The sequence below is a fragment of the Tachypleus tridentatus genome, chromosome 10 (assembly GCF_004210375.1).
Source record: "Tachypleus tridentatus isolate NWPU-2018 chromosome 10, ASM421037v1, whole genome shotgun sequence".
In the NCBI taxonomy this organism is placed as follows: Eukaryota; Metazoa; Arthropoda; class Merostomata; order Xiphosura; family Limulidae; genus Tachypleus; species Tachypleus tridentatus.
In genome coordinates this window covers 49,418,141-49,441,520 of record NC_134834.1, presented here as the reverse complement: position 1 = coordinate 49,441,520, position 23,380 = coordinate 49,418,141, and the positions used below count along the sequence as shown (strand labels likewise).

The window sequence follows — 23,380 nt, the reverse complement described above, 5'->3', positions numbered from 1 at the left end:
GACTTTTTTAAAGGATAAATGGAAAAAAAACTTTGATAGATAAGTTAAGAAGCTCGAAGAAAGAATACTTATTTTTTTCTGCGGGATGTTTTAATTAATTTTTCCAAGAAACGTGTTTCCCGCATAAGATTCTTTATCGGTTCAGCGCATTGTTTCATTGGGGCATCACACAAATTCTGCAATTTAATTAAATTCACATGAAATTTTAAACTCACTGAATATTTTAAACTCTAAATACAGCTTTAAAAATAAGTAACTGTATTGATAAGTTATAAAACAGTTTTGTCTAACATTATAACCAACCTTTCTCACCAGACTTGGGTGCCCACGCTTCAACCTAATTGAGTAGCTTCAAATTGTTCTTAATTCTTGATTTAACTACAAAGACAACAGCGCTGACAGATTGGATAATGTATCGTTGGGTGGGTTTTCCTCATGTAGGATTACTTTATAACTGAAAACACCATGTCTTGGGAGATGTATCTTTTACTAAATGTTTTTTATTATAAATTGTGGGGGAATCTGGATGAAAAAGAGACAGATTTCAGGAGTGACGCTTGTATTGACGTCATCGTTGTTACACATGATGAATATGTGGTTGCCAAGTGAGGTGGTAGCTAAAGGAAAGCTGCAAGTAACAATATCCAGTCTTATTAGTATGACTCAGGTTCTGAATCTTCACAATATCCAGTCTTATTAGTATGACTCAGGTTCTGAATCTTCACAATATCCAGTCTTATTAGTAAGATTCCCAGTCTTATGAGTATGACTCAGGTTCTGAAATCTTCAGATTACCCAGAAAATGTATGTCACAACGATTGGAAAATACCAGATAGCTACGTTTAATGGAAAGCAAATAAAAAAAAATCCATTCTAAACCGCATTTAAATTTAACCGTGTATCCTTTCATCCAATTTCAGGATTCACCATAATGACTGGAATACGATAGACAGGGTTGTCATTGAGACTCTGTTTCTGTTATCACTTTATTGGTGAACAGTAACATGTATCAGTATTATATGAATCATTTACACCAGGACCCGGCATGGCCAAGCGTCTTAAAGCGTTCGACTCGTAATCCGAGGGTTGCGGGTTCGAATCCCGCCCACACCAAACATGCCTGCCCTTTCAGCCGTGGGGGCATTATAATGTGACGGTCAATCCCCCTATTCATTGGTAAAAGAGTAGCTCAGGAGTTGGCGAGGATAGTGATGACTAATTGCATTCCTTCTAGTCTTACACTGCTAAATTAGGGACGACTAGTGCAGATAGCCCTGGAATAGCTTTGCGCGAAATTCAAAAGAAACAAATATTTAATACCTTAATATTAGTTATTATTTATTTTAATTAGCTTCACCCATCATTAAGAACCGCCAAATCAGTAAGTTTGTCTTATTGTAGGCTCTGAATCTTTCGACGTCTGCCCCATAATACACGTTTTTCTTCAACTTGTGTAGAAGCACTTAGAATATATATATTTTCATTTTGAATTATTCTTATGTATAAAATAATTTAGATGAAACTTAAACTGGCTATAGGTATACATGATTCGAAGAGAAATTTGTCGTATAGATACTACCAAAATTTTATCGCATCACATAATATCTAATATGTATTAAATATCACAGATTCCAAAATTACTTTCAGTCTCATGAGTTTCTTTTTTATCATTTTACATTGATTCAAAGAATCTGGCAGGCATTAGAATACAGAATTTATCGAACTCAAAAAGTATTACATGATTTTAATAACAGTGATATCTAGTATTTGTTGAATCAAAATGTTTGCTATTAAATATTTTAGTGTTTTATCTCAGTTACATTTTGTGACGCAGTACGATATATTTGTACTTCAATGTAAGTCAGAGGTTTTATTCAGAAAGTGTAAAAAGAAAGAAGAAAAATATAACCATTTTTTATATCTTATGGATCTTACGAGTTTTCTTCCATTACCTTACATTAAAACCTCTCTTTATCAGCCAAAATATACTGCAAAAATTGTTCTCACAATGCATATAGATTCCAGCAAGCATCAATCTACTTTTTAAAAGCTTTAGTTCGATAATTAATAATCAGTAATCTGCCCTAATGGAAGCTAATTTGCATAAGTATTACCACAATACTTCACAGAATTACTAGTCTGTACTTACCTGGTCTGATTATTACAATTATAAATACTTGAATACAGTAGGGTTTGTACTATTTCATGAAATGACAAGTTTGTTCGTTAACGGGTCTGAAATTTTGATGATTGGAACATGACCATCTATACATTATTTATTACATTCAAAGCAGCCTAGAATCTATCAGAGAGCATGCGTACGATACCTGCCTCCAGAGGCGTAGACTACATATATACGTATATGTAATTTAAAATCACATATAAATGTATATATAATTTAAAATTTCTTGTTTTTTTAAAATTGATTGTTCAGGAACATTCTCCTTACCATTCGCTAGTGTGCCACTGGAAAGTGTCACCTGGTGTACATTTTTGGAGTGAGACGTTGTCGTCTCTGTTACAGCAATATGAAACTGAGGTAGACCCCGATAGGTGACGCTACTTGACAGTAATGAATTGCTGGACGGTTGTGATTCACAGGTGACACCGTTCACAATTTTGATTCGAGTCGGAGCAACCGAAGTTTGTGATGACATTGAAGCTGGAAACTTTCGATTGGTCTGTAGTAAGGAATGCTGGATAGGTTTAGTGAATTGAGCGTGTAGTTGGGATTCCTGAGGAGGTACAAATGGATTTCGTACAGAGGTCGCTGTAAACCGTGAGGTGTTGTTGGCTGCTTCAGTGTATAACGTCATAGTAGAGGAACTTGGTATACCACAACGAGGTCGATCAATTTCCGACTGAAAAGAGCGAAAATAGTTCAGTAAACGTTTTTAAATACGGTTATATGTAATTTACAAAGTGACAGGGCACAAATAGAAAGTGTTTTTTGTGGGTCTTTTTTACAGTATTTCGCACTGTGCAATATTTATATTATATTAGACAGTAAATTATTTACTTTGATTTTAGACAAAAACAACATACTACTAGTAAACTGTACAAGAAATATATTAAATAATAATCAGAAAAAACTATTTATTGATGTGTAGGCCAAATATAATGGATATAAAATCATTCTTATAAAACAATGATAATGAGGTCAAATCAGAACGTAATTCGAGGGTCGCGAGTTCAAATCATGGTCACACCAAACTTACTCGCCCTTTCAGCTGTGGGGGCATTATAATATGACAGTCAATTTCACTATTCGTTGATAAAAAAGTAGCCCAAGAGTTGGCGATAGGTGGTGATGACTAGCTACCTTCCCTCTAGTCTTACACTGCTAAATTATGGACGGCTAGCATGGATAGCCCTTGAGTAGCTTTGTGCGAAATTCAAAAACAAACAAACAAAGAAACTGACAAATTGCTAAATATTATCAACTACACCCTAGATCGTGAGACCGAGATATGTACATCTGAAAATAAGAAAGCAAGACTTTAGAAGACTTTTCCTTCAGTTTACCTCTGTGCAACTTACTGCAGCAACAGAACATTGATTTAGGTGCTGCGATGCATCACGCAGAAATAGTGAAAGATTTAATCTGTTCACCCAGAAATAATATTGTGAATGAATTTAAAAACATTTTCTGTGAGGCTCAAACTCTGTGTAGTGAGCTTCAAATTGGCATCATAATGCCAAGGTAGGCTAAAAAACAGATGTACCGTGTTAACCCACAAACCACTAGCCCTGAGGAGTACTTTCGTATTGTTATATTTGTACCATATGTTGATCACTTTCTTTCACAAATATGTGACCGTCTGTCCAGTCACAAAACTCTCCTTACAAACTTCATGTGTCTACTACCATCAGGATCTACCACAGAATGGTCAGAACCTGCAGTACAACAATGTGACCAAATTAAAGAGTTGGTCAATATATACAAGGCTGACATTGACAACACTCACTAGCTGCAGTAGGTGAACTTAGGGTTTGGTACAAATCACTTGCGAACAACAGACCAAAAAAATGTCATAGATGCATATGTAATGTGCAATGTAGAAATGACTGGGAACATTTGCATGCAATTAAACTGAGCTCGTTGACAACTCTCAGAAGACTCAAAACGTATTTGAGAAATACTACCACTGAAGATCGATTGAATGGCCTGGCCCCATTATACATTCACCGTGATATTAAAGTTGAACCAAACTGTGTTGTATATGTCCTGGCAAGAACGAACAGGCATTTGAGCCTTTTATAGATATTCGATTGTATTTCTCTAGTTCTGACAAAACTTGTTGTATTAAAAGAGTGTTCAATCAGAAATTTGCATTTGACCATTTGTTGTGTGTGAAATTATCTGCCATGCAATCACGGATCTTTATGAAACTTCACAGGTGGCAACTGAACTTGTCTAAAAAGTTTGGGTCCATGGGGAGTTAACCCCCAACCCCCCCTTGGCTACGCCCCTGGTACAGACATAAACATGACTGTTAATCTCAGAAGCGAAGTGTTAAAATTAGCATCATATTCAATGAAAGGAAAGCTTAAGATGCCTCAGTATATTTTGTTAAATTTATTTATCATTTATATTATTATTATTTTGGGTATATATGGGAGATACAAAGTCTACTTACATAATTAATTGTAGTCATAGTTTCTAACTGAAATGACATTAAACGATTATATCTTGTAATCTCAATAGATTTTCTCGATGAAAATATTGTTAGATATTTACATAACGTACACCAAGTGTTCCAAAAATATGTATTTATATTTTAAGTTATGTAACTTCTGTATATCGGCCGAAAATTTTTATTTTTTATTTCAGATAATATTGGAGGATGTCTAAATATAAATCCAAACTCATTGACAAATTAAAGCAATGGATTACAAATTATTTCCTTTGAATCAGAGTTGAAAATTATATAAGAGCATGTCAGACACTCTGTCATAGATATGGTTGTTTGGAGGCTGGTGGAATCCAGTTTGAGTATCTAAAATGATGAAGCAGGGTACATACTGTTGTTTGGTTGTATAAACTATTAATAAAGATGTTTGTTTTTGAATTTCGCGCAAAGCTACACGAGGGCTATCTGCGCTAGCTGTTCCTAATTTAAAAGTGTAAGACTAGAGAGAAGGCAGAGAGTTGTCACCACCCACCGCCAACTCTTGGGCTACTCTTTTACCAACGAATAGTGGGATTGACAGTCACATTATTACGCCCCCATGGCTGAAAGGGCGAGCACGTTTGGTGCCACCGGAAGTTGAACCCGCGACCCTCAGATTACGAGTCGAACGCCTTAACCCACCTGGCCATGCTGGGCTAAACTATTAATAAAGATGTTCTACTGGTTTGCAGGTTCATTTACTATACTCATATGAACATTCGAAATAGAGGTACATTTTTGGGCCATCCTGTATATACAGTATTGTGAATGATTGTGAAAACGGTAAGGAAAAATGGTGTACAGGACAAATTCTACGGAAAAGTCATCACATTTATCGTGTGAAAATTAACTGGACCAGAGTACAGTTAAGTTTGAAAGCTTAACTGTGATTGATTGTAATTATACCACTCAGAAAGTGCCATAGTATTATAAAGCTTATAACAGTAGAAGCAGCCGTACTATGCCAAGTAATAGGAGGGTGATCAAGTCATGGCTACCAGAACAGAAATACTGTATGATAAGCGTACATAAATCAAACTTTTGGCTTTTCAAGAATTCTACACGTGAACAGTTGTAGCATGACTCCATGTTTCAGTAGGACTTGTATGCAAGATTCTAAAAGGGTTTATTAAACTGGAATTGTTAATATTAAGAGTGACCTTCATAGAAAACTGAAATTTTTCAAAAGTGACGAGATAGACGACGTTCGAGCTACATCTTCTCAACGACCTTGCACAGATGTGAATATTATTTTTCAAAAACTTAAAATACACTAGTGAAATACAACAGTACAATACAGTCGCACAAAGTGTTTTAGTTGGCGTGTTGCTGCTGAAAAACCACAGTCAAAGAGTTAACCGAAGGGAATTAGACACTAAACAGTGGAAGAGCAAAGCCAGAGACTTGTGGTCTTTAAAAGGTTACATTTGCACTGTTCGACAACAATCAACAACAGTTTGTTCGTTGACGGAAAAGAGAACGATACCTTAATCAGTGTATGACATCTATAATGAACCGTAGTGGAGGATCAGTCGAAAACTGCTGTCATAATCAGTTCTGGCAAGTAATCTGAAATTCTGTTTAATTGCATGCAATACCCTCAGAAGTACGACTCATCAGTTGACGATTAATCTTTATAACATAACAAATCTGGCATGACGGTATAGATGGCTTAGTCCATAGTCCAGTGCTTAATTTCTAATGCACCTGAGACACAGAGTGTGTTTTGAATGTTTTTAAATTTAAGACAGAAATACTATAATTAAATTTCAGACTGCCTCAGTTACAATACGAATTATTAGTTGAATGTTTTGGGCATCTCTTTTCTTCCCTCAGACCACATCCCAGTCAGTAACATTTGCGTGATTAACTTTCGTAACCTCCATAACTCATGATCCGGTAACCTTATTCACCCAAAACTTAAGTGTTATATTTGTTTGTTTGTTATCAAAGGCATAGCTAAACTAATGGACTATATATAATTTGTCCACCATGGAACCATTACTGCACCTACTACAGGTATCTAAGTTGATTTTTAGCATTATAAGCCATCAGGCTTAGCGTTGAATAATTAGAGGGCAAAACATTATACACTGACTTGGCCTTGCAAAATCATGATTTGAACATTCTTTAGGCTGTAAAGATTTGTGTGAAAACTGAGACAGTCAATAAACGACGAGAAACATCTTGAATGAATTATGGGGGGTGGGATATTTGATAAAGTATAAGACAGCAGTAAACATGAGTTTAAAAAAAGGGCTAACATTTTATATATTTATTTTTGGTGTGCTTTCGCAAATCGTGACGAAAGTTTTACCAGCTTACTATATTTCACAACTTATTACTATTATTTTTGTATTTCCTATGTTTCGTATCTTTAACGAATTCACTATCTCGTTTGAGAGATACACATTACATACCGTAGAATTAATTAGGTTTTGTTTTGAATTAAGCACAAAGCTACACAACGGGCCATCTGTGCAATTAATTAGGTATAACTAAATATAGACAGATTCTTATCGGAAGGCAGTTGGATAAGTTAGGCTTGTTTGAAATTAAGCACAAAGATACACAATGTGCTATCTGTGACCTGCTCACCATGGGTATCCAAACCTTGTTTCTAACGGTGTGAATCCGCAGACATACTGCTGTGCCACTTGGGGACAGGATAAGTTAGGATAAGAAGTATTAGTAAAACCAAGTGGGTCATGTAAAATTTATTCTTTATATCATGACTTAAGTTTTTATAACCTCATTGAATAAAGTATAACATCAGCCGTTATCTCTTTTTTTTTTTTTCCCACAGAGAATGATATAATGATATCAATTTTAGTGCATTCATTTTTAATTTGTCGAAAGATGATTGCGTCGTGAATGGTTTAAACAAGCACGATATCTATACCGTATTTGATGTCACGAAATTTCAACCTCAGAATGGAAAGGGCAAAAACATAAATTAGAACGATTTGACACATGACTCACTGATGTTTTTGAATGTTCTTTAAATTTCGCGCAAAGCTACTGGAGGGCAAACTGTCCTTAACTTACAACAGAAAAACAAGGGAGACAGAATTTAGTCAACATTACCCACCGCCAATTCATGGGCTACTCTAATGAGAGAAAGAGATTAACCGTAACTTTAAAACGTCCCTACAACGAAAAGGACGAATATGTTCGAGCGGAAAAGCATACCAGGAAAAAAATGTATAGAATATAATAAGCCATTACTATCTTATAACTATTAAGAAGAGTAAATATTCAACATGCATAATAATTTATTAGAACACAGTCAGGTGGTTATATAGGGTTCATAATAATTTATTAGAACACAGTCAGGTGGTTATGTAGGGTTCATAATAATTTATTAGAACACAGTCAGGTGGTTATGTAGGGTTCATAATAATTTATTAGAACACAGTCAGGTGGTTATATAGGGTTCATAATAATTTATTAGAAACAGTCAGGTGGTTATATAGGGTTCATAATAATTTATTAGAACACAGTCAGGTGGTTATATAGGGTTCATAATAATTTATTAGAACACAGTCAGGTGGTTATATAGGGTTCATAATAATTTATTAGAAACAGTCAGGTGGTTATATAGGGTTCATAATAATTTATTAGAACACAGTCAGGTGGTTATATAGGGTTCATAATAATTTATTAGAACACAGTCAGGTGGTTATGTAGGGTTCATAATAATTTATTAGAACACAGTCAGGTGGTTATATAGGGTTCATAATAATTTATTAGAACACAGTCAGGTGGTTATATAGGGTTCATAATAATTTATTAGAACACAGTCAGGTGGTTATATAGGGTTCATAATAATTTATTAGAACACAGTCAGGTGGTTATATAGGGTTCATAATAATTTATTAGAACACAGTCAGGTGGTTATATAGGGTTCATAATAATTTATTAGAACACAGTCAGGTGGTTATATAGGGTTCATAATAATTTATTAGAACACAGTCAGGTGGTTATATAGGGTTCATAGCCATGCAGGTTTAAACAATAAATTTCAGCTTAGATAAATGTTGAATATTGTAAATAACTCATCATATTATAACATTTTCGTTGAAGCGTACTTCAGACACTGTCAGATAGCAAGGGCAACCTTTACTCCCATGATTGGAAGTCGGTTTTAAAAAAGTTCTTTCAACATTTGAAAATAACATTTTATTTTGTCGATTTTAGGTACGCAAACACTTTTATAATCTAAGCAGTATCTCTTTGTATATTAATATATTTTTCACTTATTTATATCTTTGTTTATACGTTCCATTAATCTAATGTAACTGTATGTTGTATCTACTACGGCCATCTGTCGTTATAGAAAATTTTGAACTACTGACCGTAGCATTTTACTAACCATAATCCACTCTATGAGATTGGCTGTTTCTCTTATAACGCACTCGCAGCTTAAACTGTGGAAATATTTTGTGATACTGCACTGGCTCGAAATCCAGAAATTTGCTACAGCGCCACTTCGTCTCTTAATTGGTATTAACTAATCACTACGTAAACAAGCAAGGTTTTATCAGACAACTTTAAAATATTTTAGCACAATTATAATAGTGATCTTAAACCTAATTTCAATTCTAATGGATAACAAGGGTGAATATGATATTACAGTAAAACTTATAATGCTTTGTGGTCACACCTTTCATTATTTGCCAAATATTCTTTTTATATGGCGAAATAATTTTGCCTAATTACTACATAGGTATGTTATGCCAGAATCAATGATCTATGCAAGAAATCTTAACCGCCATGAAGCTATAATACAATTGTCTAGTCAACACTTTATAATTTTCTCTCAACTAAAAGACATTTCTCCTTAGATCTAGTAACCTCTAGAAATAAACCACGGAATACCTTTATTATCCACTAAAAAAACACAAGGAATACGCTCCTTTCCGATTAACACCAAACTCACTAATAACTTCACCTTTTGACTTTACAACTTGTACCTAATAACGCTGAAACTCGTGTCTTTGCTATAAGTATTAAACCATTATGTACTATTCTTTTTAACCAAGAGATCGCCTTCAAACTTCATTGTTTTAATAATATTATTCAGTCATTTAGTCCAACGCAAGTACATGAAGGTGGCATCTCCATGATGTACTGACAATGTTGCGAGTTTAATTTTCTTGTCTAAAACTGAACTTGAATGTTTTCTGGACAACATATCAATACACTGTCTTATAGTTTGTTAGACATATTACTAATGTGGCTCAGCAGTGAGCTTGAAGACTTATAACAATAAAAAAAAAGTTCGATCACATTCCCATATAAAGATCACACAGCATCCGTCAAAATCGTTGTTAATCTCTTGTACACTAAGAGAGGGCCACGAACAGCATTTTAATTCATCGTGCAATACACCGGAAGTATGAATATCTAAATTTGAAACAGCGACTGAAAAAAATACACTTATAATACATATTGTAATATAGTATTGCTCAAACAACGAAACAGCATTTCTACAGTAGATTACACACACTTGACATCTCTTTATTCGTTGGACTTAAAAAGGTATCTATTAATGCCTAACACAAAATAAGGATTTAACATCTTTCGTTGTCCAAACTCACTGACGAGTTACGGTATTGTACAAAAAGCCTTCAGTACAGCGGCTTGTGAAACATAAAACATAGATCTGAAATACCTCTAATTTTGAATCCAAAATGGATGAATTAAGAGCAATATGAAAAACAATATGCAGTTTACATGATTTTCATCATACGTTTTTAATTCATTTAACGTTGTCAACTTGCTTTTCTTTACTTTCACTGCTGTTTACTTTATTATCAAATTATTCGACTAACTATCGGGTAAAATGATTTTGTTCGAAATGTTACTCTGCGTCAGGTTTTTCAAGAGATAAGACTGAATTTTGTAGTGTGACGAAACTCTAGAAGCTGCCCGGCATGGTTAGGTGGGTTAAGGCGTTCAACTCCTAATCCGAGGGTCGCGAGTTCGAATCCCCGTTGCACCAAACATGCTCGCCCTTTCAGCCGTGGGGGCATTATAATGTGACGGTTAATCTCACTATTCGTTAGTAAAAGAGTAGCCCAAGAGTTGGCGGTGGGTGGTGACGACTAGCTGTCTTCCCTCTAGTCTTACACTGCAAAATTAGGAACGGTTAGCGCAGATAGCCCTCGTGTGACTTTGCGCGGAATTCTAAAACAATGCTCAAATTAACCTTCAAATTACAAACTTGTTTTTATATCATTCATTGCCTCACAAGGAGTAATTTTGTGTTTGATTTTTACAACTATAGTGTAAAGAATTCACCAAATAAAATTGAGTGAAGCAATTAATTTTCTATGTACGATACGTAGAAGAACTCTGCTGTAATTAGTTGGATGAATCGCAATATTGTTGGTATTTCTGTTGAATTTTTTTGTGATGACAGGCCTCATGTAAAAAACAAAGTCAGGGACCCCAATCCAATCTCACATAAAAACTGTTTAGAATTTTTAAAAAAATGTTGATGCATGTGGACTCGCATAGAATTAAACGCCTTTAACCAAATAATGTGAGAAATGTTTGATATACATATGAGTATTGTGAACAAAATCATGGTAATATAGGCATGCCTAACATGACAAACAAGGCTATCTGTATGGATTAGATAACAGTTTTCTTTGTATAATAAAAAACTTCGTTTAAAACTTATAGCCAGAAATATATCTATTCATTAGTGCTATCAAATTCTTTTCTATTTTTTAAGTCTACATCAGATTTTATACTCGGATAACTGATATTCTTATATGTAAAAAATTTGGATTTCAAACAATACGACAGTACTTTCATTGTGTTTATTGGTGCAGTAGCAGATTTACAGTTGATGTACATTTATCGAAATGCTGTTGAAATAATTAAAATTTAATACCACGCTGTTAAATACAAAAAAGCTTTCAAAAAAGTTAAATTAACGGACCTAATATTCATAATGAAAAAGGAATTGAACAACACATTATTTTATTTTTTTACATTAGTTTTAATTACCTAATTACAGCTGCGAATCAGTTTCGTACAAAAATTTTCGTTGTACATACGTATATTTATTCTATTGTAAAGAATGAAATAAACTTACGTTATGCAAAGTATTTCGATGTAAATGATGACCATAGTGTCACGGTCTTTTTCGTTTCTGATTTACAAAAGTATAATTCTATTTGATGTACCGTTTACTGGTTGTAAAATTCTGTATTCATCAATAAGTTTGCAATTTTTATAATCAAGAAAGCCTTAATACCTTACTTAAACTGTAAACAAGGATATAACCAACGTCCGTTTCAGCTGAAGATAATCTTTTGTAGATAAAAACTCTCTTCAGAGCTTACTGAAGTTTTTCATAACGGAAATAAGAGATATGAAGAAGCGATTAATGTTAATAGAATTGATGGCAGAAAGAAAGAAAAAACTACATCAATATAAACCAGGAATTGGCTGTCTCTTTACTTTGAACAAATAGTATGTTGGAAGTAAATACAAGTGTTCCGAAAATCCTTTTCAGAGCTAATCTTATCATTAGAGACTCTTCTTTTAAAGCAAATTATGAAAAACAATTATTCATCAAAGTCTCAATGTCAAGTACTAAAAGTAGATCATCCATTATCATATAATTTTATTCAATTGTTGGATATGCCATTTATAAACATCCAACTCGTTGACGACATGGACCTTTCGAGATGTTAACACTCCAATAAATCGCAATATATTTCATAAACAAGTCTTGAAACTGGCAGAATTGTGTGTTTAATATAAAAAGGGACAATAATTAAGCATAAAATATTCTTTACTTTAATACACTATTGCTGAATATAAGGTCGACAAGGAAAAGAACGTGAAGAGAAAGAGATTCCAAACCAAGAAAAATGAAAACCGATTGAAAAAATGTATTAATAAGTAAAACTGTAATCAACGCACAAACCATAGAGCCTGATAAATATTGCGAGGTTCGAAAACATTTCTGTAGAAAAACTAAGTAAATATTGGTAGTAAGAAGACTGAAATAGATCCATGTGTGTGATAAAGGATAAACGGACACTTATTCACACTAAACAGGTGTGGTTGTTTCTTACAACACCAACTGCAACTCAGTACAAACTTTAGAAGTTGATCGTTTTCTGATGTTCCATGGCTGATTAATCAAAAAGAAATATGTCTTCTTTACAAAACAAAGACAGAAAAGAATATCTCAATGTTATACTTTCGGTCAGACCAAGATGCAATTGTAGTATTCTACAATTTTATATTACCTATGTCGGTAAACACTTTTATTACATTTTGGAGGAAATTAATTAGCACGTATAGAACTTTGCACTTGAATGAAAAAAACCCTAGAAGTCTGCAAATGGTGATGTGGTAGTTATAAATATGAATCGATAAAACCACTGAACAAAATTTATCTGGATTTTGATTGGCTTGAGATCCTGATTTGGTCAGGAAAGTCAAACAGGTGACAAACATTGACATTATACGTCAAGCATTGTCCAGAGAAAAAGTTGACAATAATCAATTTTACGAGTACCTTACAGTAACCAGTAACTTCCGCAATATCATAAAGTGCTTACTATCTATTCAAATAAATAAGACGCATTTCAGGAGGACAATGACTCAAATAAGAATAAACAGTGTCTTTATTTGCCATGTTTTTAAAGGCAGAACAATGCAGAAACGTTATAAATGTAATTAGCAGCAAGATAAAATATTCCAAGACTTTTATATATGTATATGTATAATCCTGAATTTTTTTATCCACATTCAGTAAAGACGGATGTCAATTAACGATCAGGACTAACCACCTAATGGAATATTTATCTTGTAGTTCATGGAAATATCACATAATAATGCTGTAAAAATATTAACAGCATGCTATTTTATTTGTAGTAAAGCACAATGCAACAGTATAAGACATTTGTGCTCTGCTTACCACAGGTATCGAAACCTTGTTTATAGCAAAGTACAGAGGATGGTATAGAGAGAAATATTTTAAAAATTAATAAAATATTTTTCAGTAAAAATACTCCAAAATTTAGAAAAATGCTCTCAGGTAAAGCAAAGGGGCATATAAAATTTAATCTGGAACCCAAGAGCTTTCAGGTCCTGGATCCAGGCCGTAGTGGATGTGCCTATTTCTTCACTGCGCTCAGTCATATAAATCTTCCCATATTTAATTTGCCTGCTACACCTTTTAATTTGATGTAAAAAATGAACAAAATGTATTAATAATAGTTAGGGCCGACACTTGTAATGACAGCAAAGAGCAAATGACAGATAGGGAAGGACTCCTACGTATCATTAGAATGGGCTCTGACTATTAACAAAATGACATCTAATTATCGTTGGAAGAGTCTTTGTGCGCTGAAAGGCAGAACCTAAGCCATCTAATTTCAAATGTAAAAATAATAGTAAGTGTTTTATAAGCATAAAAATCTATAATACAGTGCCGTAACCACAATGAGGCACATAAAACATATGCTTTGTTGTTTTTTAGCAAGGAGACGTCTTCATGTCTCATGATATTAAATCTACAAAGAGGCTCCATCATAGTAAATTAATAACAGCCTCTAACAGTAAATAGAAAAGAGTGTCCCTTTATAGGGGCTCTAGACAGTAAAACAATAAGAAGGTTTCTTGATTAGTGTCCCCTGCTTGTATAGAGATAAGTCTACGGATTTACCTCGCTAAAACCAGGGGTTCAATTCCCTTCGGTGAACTCAGTACATAGCCCAATGTGGCTTTGCTGTAAGAAAACACACACTCTCCTTGATTAGTGAAAAGACAGTAGGGCACCTTGATAGTGAGTGGACAAAAAGAGCCCCTAATAGGCATCATCGAAGATATTTAATAATTTTAGTGTGTATTGTATTGGTAATTCACAATAAATCGATACAATTTACTAATTTTTATGATGCTAGAAGATAAGCTTTGTTTAAAACTTGTAGCTACCAATGAAATCAAATCTGTCCACGTGAAGGCTACTTTACTATCCATTAGCAATTTTCCAGCAATTCATTATTTGTGTCAGCTAATATGATTTTTTACTTTTATGATATTTAACATTTTTTGCACCAAGCCACTTTAAAACGTATTCTGGTGACTTACATTATGAGTATCAATATAATCGCCTTATAGTTTTGTGTTTCAGTTACCTTAATATGTATAATTTTAATTTCTGTATTACAATTATGGGGCCTCAATGATATAGCAAGTAAAAAAGCTCTCCTAAGGAAGTTGCACTCCCCTTATATTTAAGCCCTTCGTACAGGCCAGCGTCGGATTATATATCAAATGGTAAAAAGTGTGTTATTTTAATTTAAACTGTTTCAGAACTGTTACTGTATCATTGCGTATGGTAAAGATATATTCTGTTTTGCACTTTAGATATTTGGTAGTGGCAACATTATGTCACTAGCAACTTTCAGCAATTATACTTATTATATGCATGTGTGAGTGTACGTAAAAAGTCATTGTTAAGCACAAAATTAGTATATCAGTATTTGATCTAATTTCAATACTGTTGTCAGTAAAGTTAATTAAATTTTGAATTTAGAAGACGTTATTCTGCTTGTTATAGTTGACACTACTCTGACGTTTCGGAAGATCAAGCGATAGATTTTTGATTATAATGGAAATTAAACATCTAGATAAGACTAAATTAATTTTTCAGGGTTCATTAATCTCATAATATTAAAGACGATGAAAAATTTAAAGAGAAGTAAATGAAGAAATAAAAAAAACTTTTCAACTGTGTTTCAGAAGAATTAATTTTTATTATATGTGCGACAAGAAATATTGCCATTAAACATAATTGGATTAGTCCCAACTACTTGAATACAATCAGCATAACTTACCAGAGAAACTGAAATAGGTTTTAGGCCTAACCGCATTCGTTTGGCGTTCTGACTTTCGTTATCACATGCTATTGACAGAATTTGTTCGGCCAACGGAGACGATAGATGTGGCGCAGATCGATCCTGTGGCGAACCAAGTAAAAAGAAATACTCAGAAAATAAAAACAAAATTCAAACGACCATAAACCAAAGAAAACAAAAACAACAAAACGTATTTCACCTCTATAAATCCAAAATGGCTAATGAATGCATGTTTGGGTTGGAAATTATGTTTTGTGTTAAAAACAAACAAGTTTGATTTCTTGAAGGTTCTACCTAACAAAAATGTAGCTAAACTGACATTTTGCAAAGTGGTTGAATTACTCAACCAGGGTTGTTAAACATCTTATGTCATTTTATATTGTTTTGAAGGAAAAAACAGTTATAACATTTCACTGAAATATGTAAATTAATTTTTGTTGTTGTACATAAATTTATAAAATACTTTTTCACGTATTCGGAAATTTTAATGGTCGTTCCAAATTGGCGCATGTGCTTCTTTATCATACAGTAAAATACTTCCTTCTAATTTTTAAAGTAAATAAATAATATCATCTTTCTGAAAGAGAACCTCTGTCCGTATAGATAACATCAATAAGAACGAAACGAATGCTATGATTTTGATACATGCGTAACGTTTTTATTCTGTATTCTACGTTTCCAAAATGCAACATCACCATTATATGAAGTTTATAATGCCAGAACGGAAGTGAGCTACTGAATCGGTCTGTACAAGAGTATTGTTAGATTCTTTCTTTCTTCTATTAGGTTGAGGAATAATTCGTGAGCGTTTTTAAATAATTTCATTCAAGCATTACATGCAAGACTATACAATACTTCAATGCATGAACACATTACACCCAAAACATTTATTATGATACTTTATTTCATGTAATACCTAGGTATATAGTATGCATTGTTTTAAACGAAATTGCAAGAAATTAAATGCGAAAAGCAGATGGTGTCGAAAATGCTCGATTTTGTCCACTTGATATTCCATTTAATGAGCTGAAAATGAAAGCAAAAATTAAAGACATATGAAAATCAAACACACCATCTATTAGAGCAAAAATTTATCTACCAAATGACATGAAATATTTTGCAAAAGCGTTTCATTTATGAATATATTTTTTTAACTTGAAAAAACGCTCACGAATTATTCCTCAACACAATAGATTATATTCACAATAATTTGACCGTCAAAATAGACACAGACGAAGAGAGTGACTTTATATCCGCACACGCACGATTCTAGTTGTGATAACAGTGTACTGAGTGAAACTCAATGATACATGCACTATATTCTATGGTACTGGTAGCGTCGAATTCATGACTAGACCATATCATGATAAATGTGTCACGAAATAACTCTGTTTACCTATCAGCCTTTTTTAAAAATTTATTTCAGGCTTGAGTTTCCAGTCCTATGTCCAGTTAGATTAATAAATCCAGTTATTGTCCAGTTAAATTTCCATTCATAAGTCCAGTCTAATGTCTAACTGAAGTTGGATTCAAATATATCCAGTCAGACGTTTACTTACAAAACCAGTCAGATAAATAGGTGGCAACCAAAAAGTACCAAATGTTTACAATTTTCTCTGAACCTGGATATAAATTTTATATCAGTAGCTGTATTTGAGAGGAAGAAAATATTTCAGGTCAATTCGATTTGAGTAACTAAAGAACTCTATTTTCGTTATGTACAGCTCATCACAAAACATTCTCTAAATATTGCTCAGTTTTGTTTAAGCATGGACATCAGAGACTCCTGGGGAACATTGATGAGTGCACCTCTCAAACAATAGCGAATTTTGTGACTACATTGCAATGTAACTTCACTGCAGTTCAGTTAGGAAAGAAGTTTAAAACCAGAATAGATAAATTATGTGAAGACTTCCGAAAATCTGAATCATCTTCCGGACAACTGAAAGAAGATCTTATACCAAGATGTATGTTTCATTTCTTCAGCGAAACTGTCCTAGTTGGAATAAGCGAAAGGGAATGGAATATATATAGGATTTTAAGTTGTTTAAACTCAGGCTAGGATTGACTGATATGTTTCTACATATGCATCATCCAGTTATAACATAAGTAGATATCTCTGTTGGCTATGTTGATAAACAAATCGGAAACAACAATAAAATATTATTATGAAGTTAACAGAAATCTACAAAAATACCGCATTGAAAACGATCTTTGTAACTTTGGGGTAAATCAATGTTTCCACAAATACCAACTCCCGAAGCCACTAACCAAATAATATACAAACTATTTTAAAACCATAAAACATGTCTTAATTCAACAGTTAGAGACCTTGTTAGGTTTTTCGGTAATTGTTTGTTTGGAATTCTTGGAAAAAATTTACACAAGTGGATTTAGCATGAGAAGCCTTATAACACCTATTATCTAGTAAAATTATTCATCATTACCATAGTAGCAAAAGCAATACAGGCAGCCATATTTCCTTATATAGTTTTAGTCATCAAGGTGACAGAATCACTTCTTTAAACACATCTGTCCAACATAATACAAAATTCAACAATTGAGGAAAACAAAGAAGTAATAATAAACTTTCTAAATTTAGATACTACACGATGACACAACACTTTCAACATCATATCAAAATACGCAGCAGGAAAGCACATGGTGATACATATCTCAACTGCCAATCAGTCAATCTAAAAATGTTCAGTCAGATAAAAAAATGGTAACACTAGAACTATGTCACTCTAGAACAGTGATGGCGAACCTATGCCATGCGAAAAAAATTTACTGATACGCGGGATGCAGTGCCGCAACTTGATTCTTTAAACCCTGACGGTAACCCATGACAGATATATATATATATATGATGATTATCATTATTACCAAATGCAGCAGTGAATAATTTTTTCCAACCCTGGAGCAGTGAGAAATGTTCACAGGAGACGTCAGCTTTACGGTTGCGGGAACATGTGACATCAGATGACACATTTTGAATTCCTCGCAGACCCTGTATACACATCAATATTTGAGTAAAAAATAGAAGTAAACTGTTGGTATTGCTTCGTTCTGCTTATATTTTTTTTTTTAGGTTTTGTGAAGAAATACTGGATATCTAGTGGTAATAATGGTAAATATGCATTTATTTTTCGCAGTAAATATATGAATTATATTGTTAAAATTATGTGGCATGCGAATATTTCTGATCAGTTAGTTAATTATAGATTTATTTTTATATCAATGACATAAATATTTACCTGCTGTTATGTTATGAGAAGTTAAATTATCGTATTTAAGTTAATTAGTGAGATATTTTAAATTGCATTTACCCTTTTCAGTTTATCAGAAAGTCAGCTCAATTAACAAAGAAACAAAAATGTTCAAATGGAAGGAGCAGCAGCAGAGATTTTCAAGAATCGTGGACTGAAAGATTTGACATGATCAAAAAGGGTGAACATCTTATGTTCTGAAACATAAGGGCTTCCTCTGTAAAGCAGCATTATGAAACTGTTCCTAAATTGATTTGTGGTGAGAGTGAGCAAGAACAAAAAGAACACATTTCTCGAGAAGTCAGCAACAACAACATGCAGTCAAATGTTTTGACGAATTTTGGTTCAGGTAAGTTCAGCTTAGTTGCTGCTAGTTTTGAGATTTCAATGATTATTGCTGAACATTAAAACTCACTTAGTGATGGAGAGTATATTAAAGAATCATGGCGAGAATGTGCTTCTTTCCTTTTTCACGGTTTTCCAGAAAAAGAAAAAAATTATTCAGAGCATTAAACACAGTAGTAATATAGCAAAAGATAGAATATTAATTATGGAAACAAACATAGCAGAATAACTAACAAAAGATATCGGTTCATGTAAATTCATTTCCATTTGTCTTGATGATAGCACTGATGTCAATCATCAGTTAGGCTAACTATTATTGCTCGATTTTGTAGGGATGATGAAATTTGCGAAGAACTAGTAAACATGGTAACGTTATCTGAACATACCACAGGGGCTGAAATGTGTAAGACAGTAGTAAACGAATTATACAATCGAGAGGTCGACCTTTCAAAAGTAAGTTTCGTGACAACTGCTGGTGCATCCAGCATGACTGGTACGAAAGCAGGTTTTGTAAATCTGTTTACAAAATATGTTTTATCCCCAGTGGTAGGATTTCATTGTATTATACAAGAGGCCTTAAGGAGCTTGAAAAAGTGATGGAAATTGTAACCAAGGTCGTTAATTTTATTTATGTGCATGATTAAAAAAAACAGTTTCAGAATTTACTGAGAAAGGCGAATTCGGTGTACACAGCACTACTTATGTACGACAATGTTCGTTGGATAAGTAGAGGTTCTGTCTTTCAACAGTTTGTTGAGTGTTTGAATGATATTAATATGTTTTTAACAAATGAAAAATTTTCATGTCAAGAATGATCTGATATGTGGATTTGTAGATTGATGTTTTTTTATAGATCTTTCCCCACATTTAAAAAACTTGAACACCAAATTTCAGGAATCTGGTAAAGCATCTAATGTTATGTTTGATAACATGAAAGGTTTTGAAATCAAACAGAAAATGTTTAAACGTGATGTTTATAATGACACTTTTAATTAAATATTTCCCGAACCTCCAAAAACACATGACAGATCTTGAAATTCATGAGAAAATATACATTCATAGCTTGCAAATGCAATTTTCCAGCATCATTAATTCAACTTTTGAACATTTTTTTTAATATTTAATAAGTTCAAGTTACTTGAAGAAACTGTAATGTTTAAACGTGATGTTTATAATGACACTTTTAATTAAATATTTCCCGAACCTCCAAAAACACATGACAGATCTTGAAATTCATGAGAAAATATACATTCATAGCTTGCAAATGCAATTTTCCAGCATCATTAATTCAACTTTTGAACAATTTTTTTTAATATTTAATAAGTTCAAGTTACTTGAAGAAACTGTAACATTCATAAAGTATGCAGACAGTGTAACATTAGATTGTTTGTTTGTTTGTTTTTGAATTTCGCGCAAAGCTACTCGAGGGCTATCTGCGCTAACCGTCCCTAATTTAGCAGTGTAAAACTAGAGGGAGGGCAGCTAGTCATCACCACCCACCGTCAACTCTTGGGCTACTCTTTTACCAACGAATAGTGGGATTTACCATCACATTATAACGCCCCACGGCTGGGAGGGCGAGCATGTTTGGTGCGACCGAGATTCGAACCCGCGACTCTCAGATTACGAGTTGAATGCCTTAACCCACCTGGCCATGCCGGGCCGTAACATTAGATAAACTGAATCTGGAAATGTTGCAGTGGATTGACTTGGATAATTTTGAGATGTAACTGAATGATTTGCAAAGCAGCTAAATTTGGAGGTCAAAATTTGTCAATTTAAGAGCTGAACTAGAAAATATTGAATGAGAATGGTTAGTGATTGGAATAACGCAGAAAACTTGAGAGAATGACGTTTTGTAATTGGAAAATTCTATTCATAAAACTTTTGACTGTCTGAAAAATATGGCAATAACAGTATTTTCATCAACATATTTATCTAAGTTCATTATTTTCAGTGATGAATTTTGTAAAGTGTAATTATTAGAATCGACTTGCTGATGAAATTAGAGCTGCATGCATAGCTCTCAAAACAACCAAATACAAGCCTGATATAAAATATCTGTCATCGTTGGTGCAGACGTTGGTGCTTAATTTCTTTTATATTACATTTTGTTTGTGAATTTCACACAAAACTACACGAGGCCTATTTGGGCTAGCCGTCCCTTACTTAGCAGTGTAAGACTACAAGGAAGGCAGTTAGTCATCACCAGCCACAGCCAACTCTCAGGCTACTCTTTTACTAAAGAATAGAGGGATTGATCTTCACATTATAACGCCTCCACGGCTGAAAGGGAACCATGTTTAGTGCGACGGGGATTCGAACCCGCGACACTCAGATTACGAGTGCCTTAATCTCCCTGGCCATGCCGAGCTTGTATTACATAATATGAACCAAAGCTTATAATTTCACAAAATACTTTCTGTTAATAGCAAAACAATGAATAAACATAAATAAACAAGAGGACTCCTTTGTTTTCCTTAAAAAAGGTCCATTACTATTATTATTACAAATTCATCAATTTTATTTCTTGTGAATTACTGTAGCTATTAATAAAATATAACTCCTAAAGTTGTTTCATTTAAAATAATTCAGAATAATAAATAATAATCTGCTGCTAAAAATTACTATGGGCCCGCGAGAGAAGTTTTTAGAAGATTACCCACAATTTGGACACACATTCTCAAAAAGGTTCGCCATTTTTCTCTAGAAGGTTGTTTGTTAAATAATGCTTTGAACCTAAGACATTGTTCGGGTGATATTTAAACAGTCGCTAATGAAAGTACATTAAAATAGTACCTATCAAATAAAAAAGTATACGTCAATGAGAAAACATGAGATAGTTTCTGTTAGGCAGCAATTGGTTTTAATGGATTGTCGAGTTAAGAAATATGGGTAACGTCATATTCTCTCCTTTTGTGAAACTTTAAGTAATTCAGCTAACAGATAGTGTCCCCTTCACCCAGATATTTATCTTTATCGTTCCATTTTCAAAATATCATTTAGAAACAATATTCTTTTCCTAACATAGACGCTTTAATTTTTGACAGTCGCGGGTTGAAGTTTTTTGGGCCTGATTTATTCTGATGTTGTTTATTTGAGGTTTTATTCAATATCACTGGCTTCAGCTCGCGGTAAAATAACTGTAGTTGAATTGTATTTGAAAAACATTACACAACTGTAAACTTTCATACCTGCCTTCTTGACAAATTTTATATTCCAATTAAGCCATACAAATCGTCATTTTGAGGTTAAGCCATCAGAAAAAAGTACTTGTGAAAGTCAATGCTGTTTATTTTCAATGGCTGTGACAGTTATTTTACTCGCGAGACTTGGCAACATTGATACTCGTATTTTCTATCTTTCTTTCCCTGTAGCAGTGTTTTGAGCTATCGCAGTACGAATGTCATGTAACGCGTTAGAAATACATATGCATTATTGTTACTAGTTGAATATCATTCTAATGTACTTTGATTAGCGGCTATTTAAATATCATCTGACGAAGGGCTTAGGCCCGAAACGTTATTGAATAAATCACCTTCTAGGTTAACTTCTTTCTAGTGTTCAAATTGTTTTCCAAAAAGTATATATTTTGTGTAAGGCTCTTTCTCCAGTTTGGGTTTAAACATCAAAGGCTTAAAAACATTGCCTCCTGCCTTTGTTCACCCAAAAAAACAGAAGATGAAGTAGCTTAGTTTTCCAGAAGAAAAAAGTAATTGATGAGCAACTAAAAGGAGTAAAACAAAACAAACAACGTTTACTAACAGCATACAAAATACAAAATAAAACACATAGACAAGAGAATTCAAGATCGCAGATGTAAACAGGAAATCACTGAAAAAAGGTAGAATACTTTAGCTACAATTCAAAGTGAATAAGGAAGCGAGGAAGTTGTGAGAGATAATATCCAGACGGGCTGGAAGAAATTGAAGGAAGTAGCCACAATCATCTGTGACAAAAGATTACCAAGGGCACTGAACGCCCTTGTATAAGACTTGTATAATTAAACCGATGTTCTTTTAAAGAGCTGAGACCTGGACCCAGAATAATAAAGAAAAAGACTTGTTGATAACAGCAGAAATGTCACTGGAAGAACAGAGAAATTAAGGAAATGACAGTAGTCAGTTCATGGAATCGAGGAAAAGGTAAGAGAAGCAAAGTCGAAACGGTTCGGTCACGCGAAGAAAATAAAAGA

The 23,380-nt window shown here is 33.5% G+C and overlaps 1 protein-coding gene across 2 annotated transcripts in view; it reads right to left on the bottom strand.

Annotated features, from left to right (window-relative positions):
• Window positions 1-23,380, bottom strand: part of LOC143229228 (nucleolar protein 4-like) — an 86,381-nt gene that overhangs the window by 4,927 nt on the left and 58,074 nt on the right. Inside the window, exons 8-9 of one of the 2 annotated variants that reach the window (XM_076461242.1) lie at window positions 15,551-15,673; window positions 2,450-2,861 (exon numbers count right to left, since the gene is read on the bottom strand). In XM_076461242.1, the coding sequence (XP_076317357.1) occupies window positions 2,450-2,861; window positions 15,551-15,673 (535 nt within the window). The remainder of the gene's footprint in view (window positions 1-2,449; window positions 2,862-15,550; window positions 15,674-23,380) is intronic. The other variant, XM_076461243.1, reaches the window with a different exon arrangement.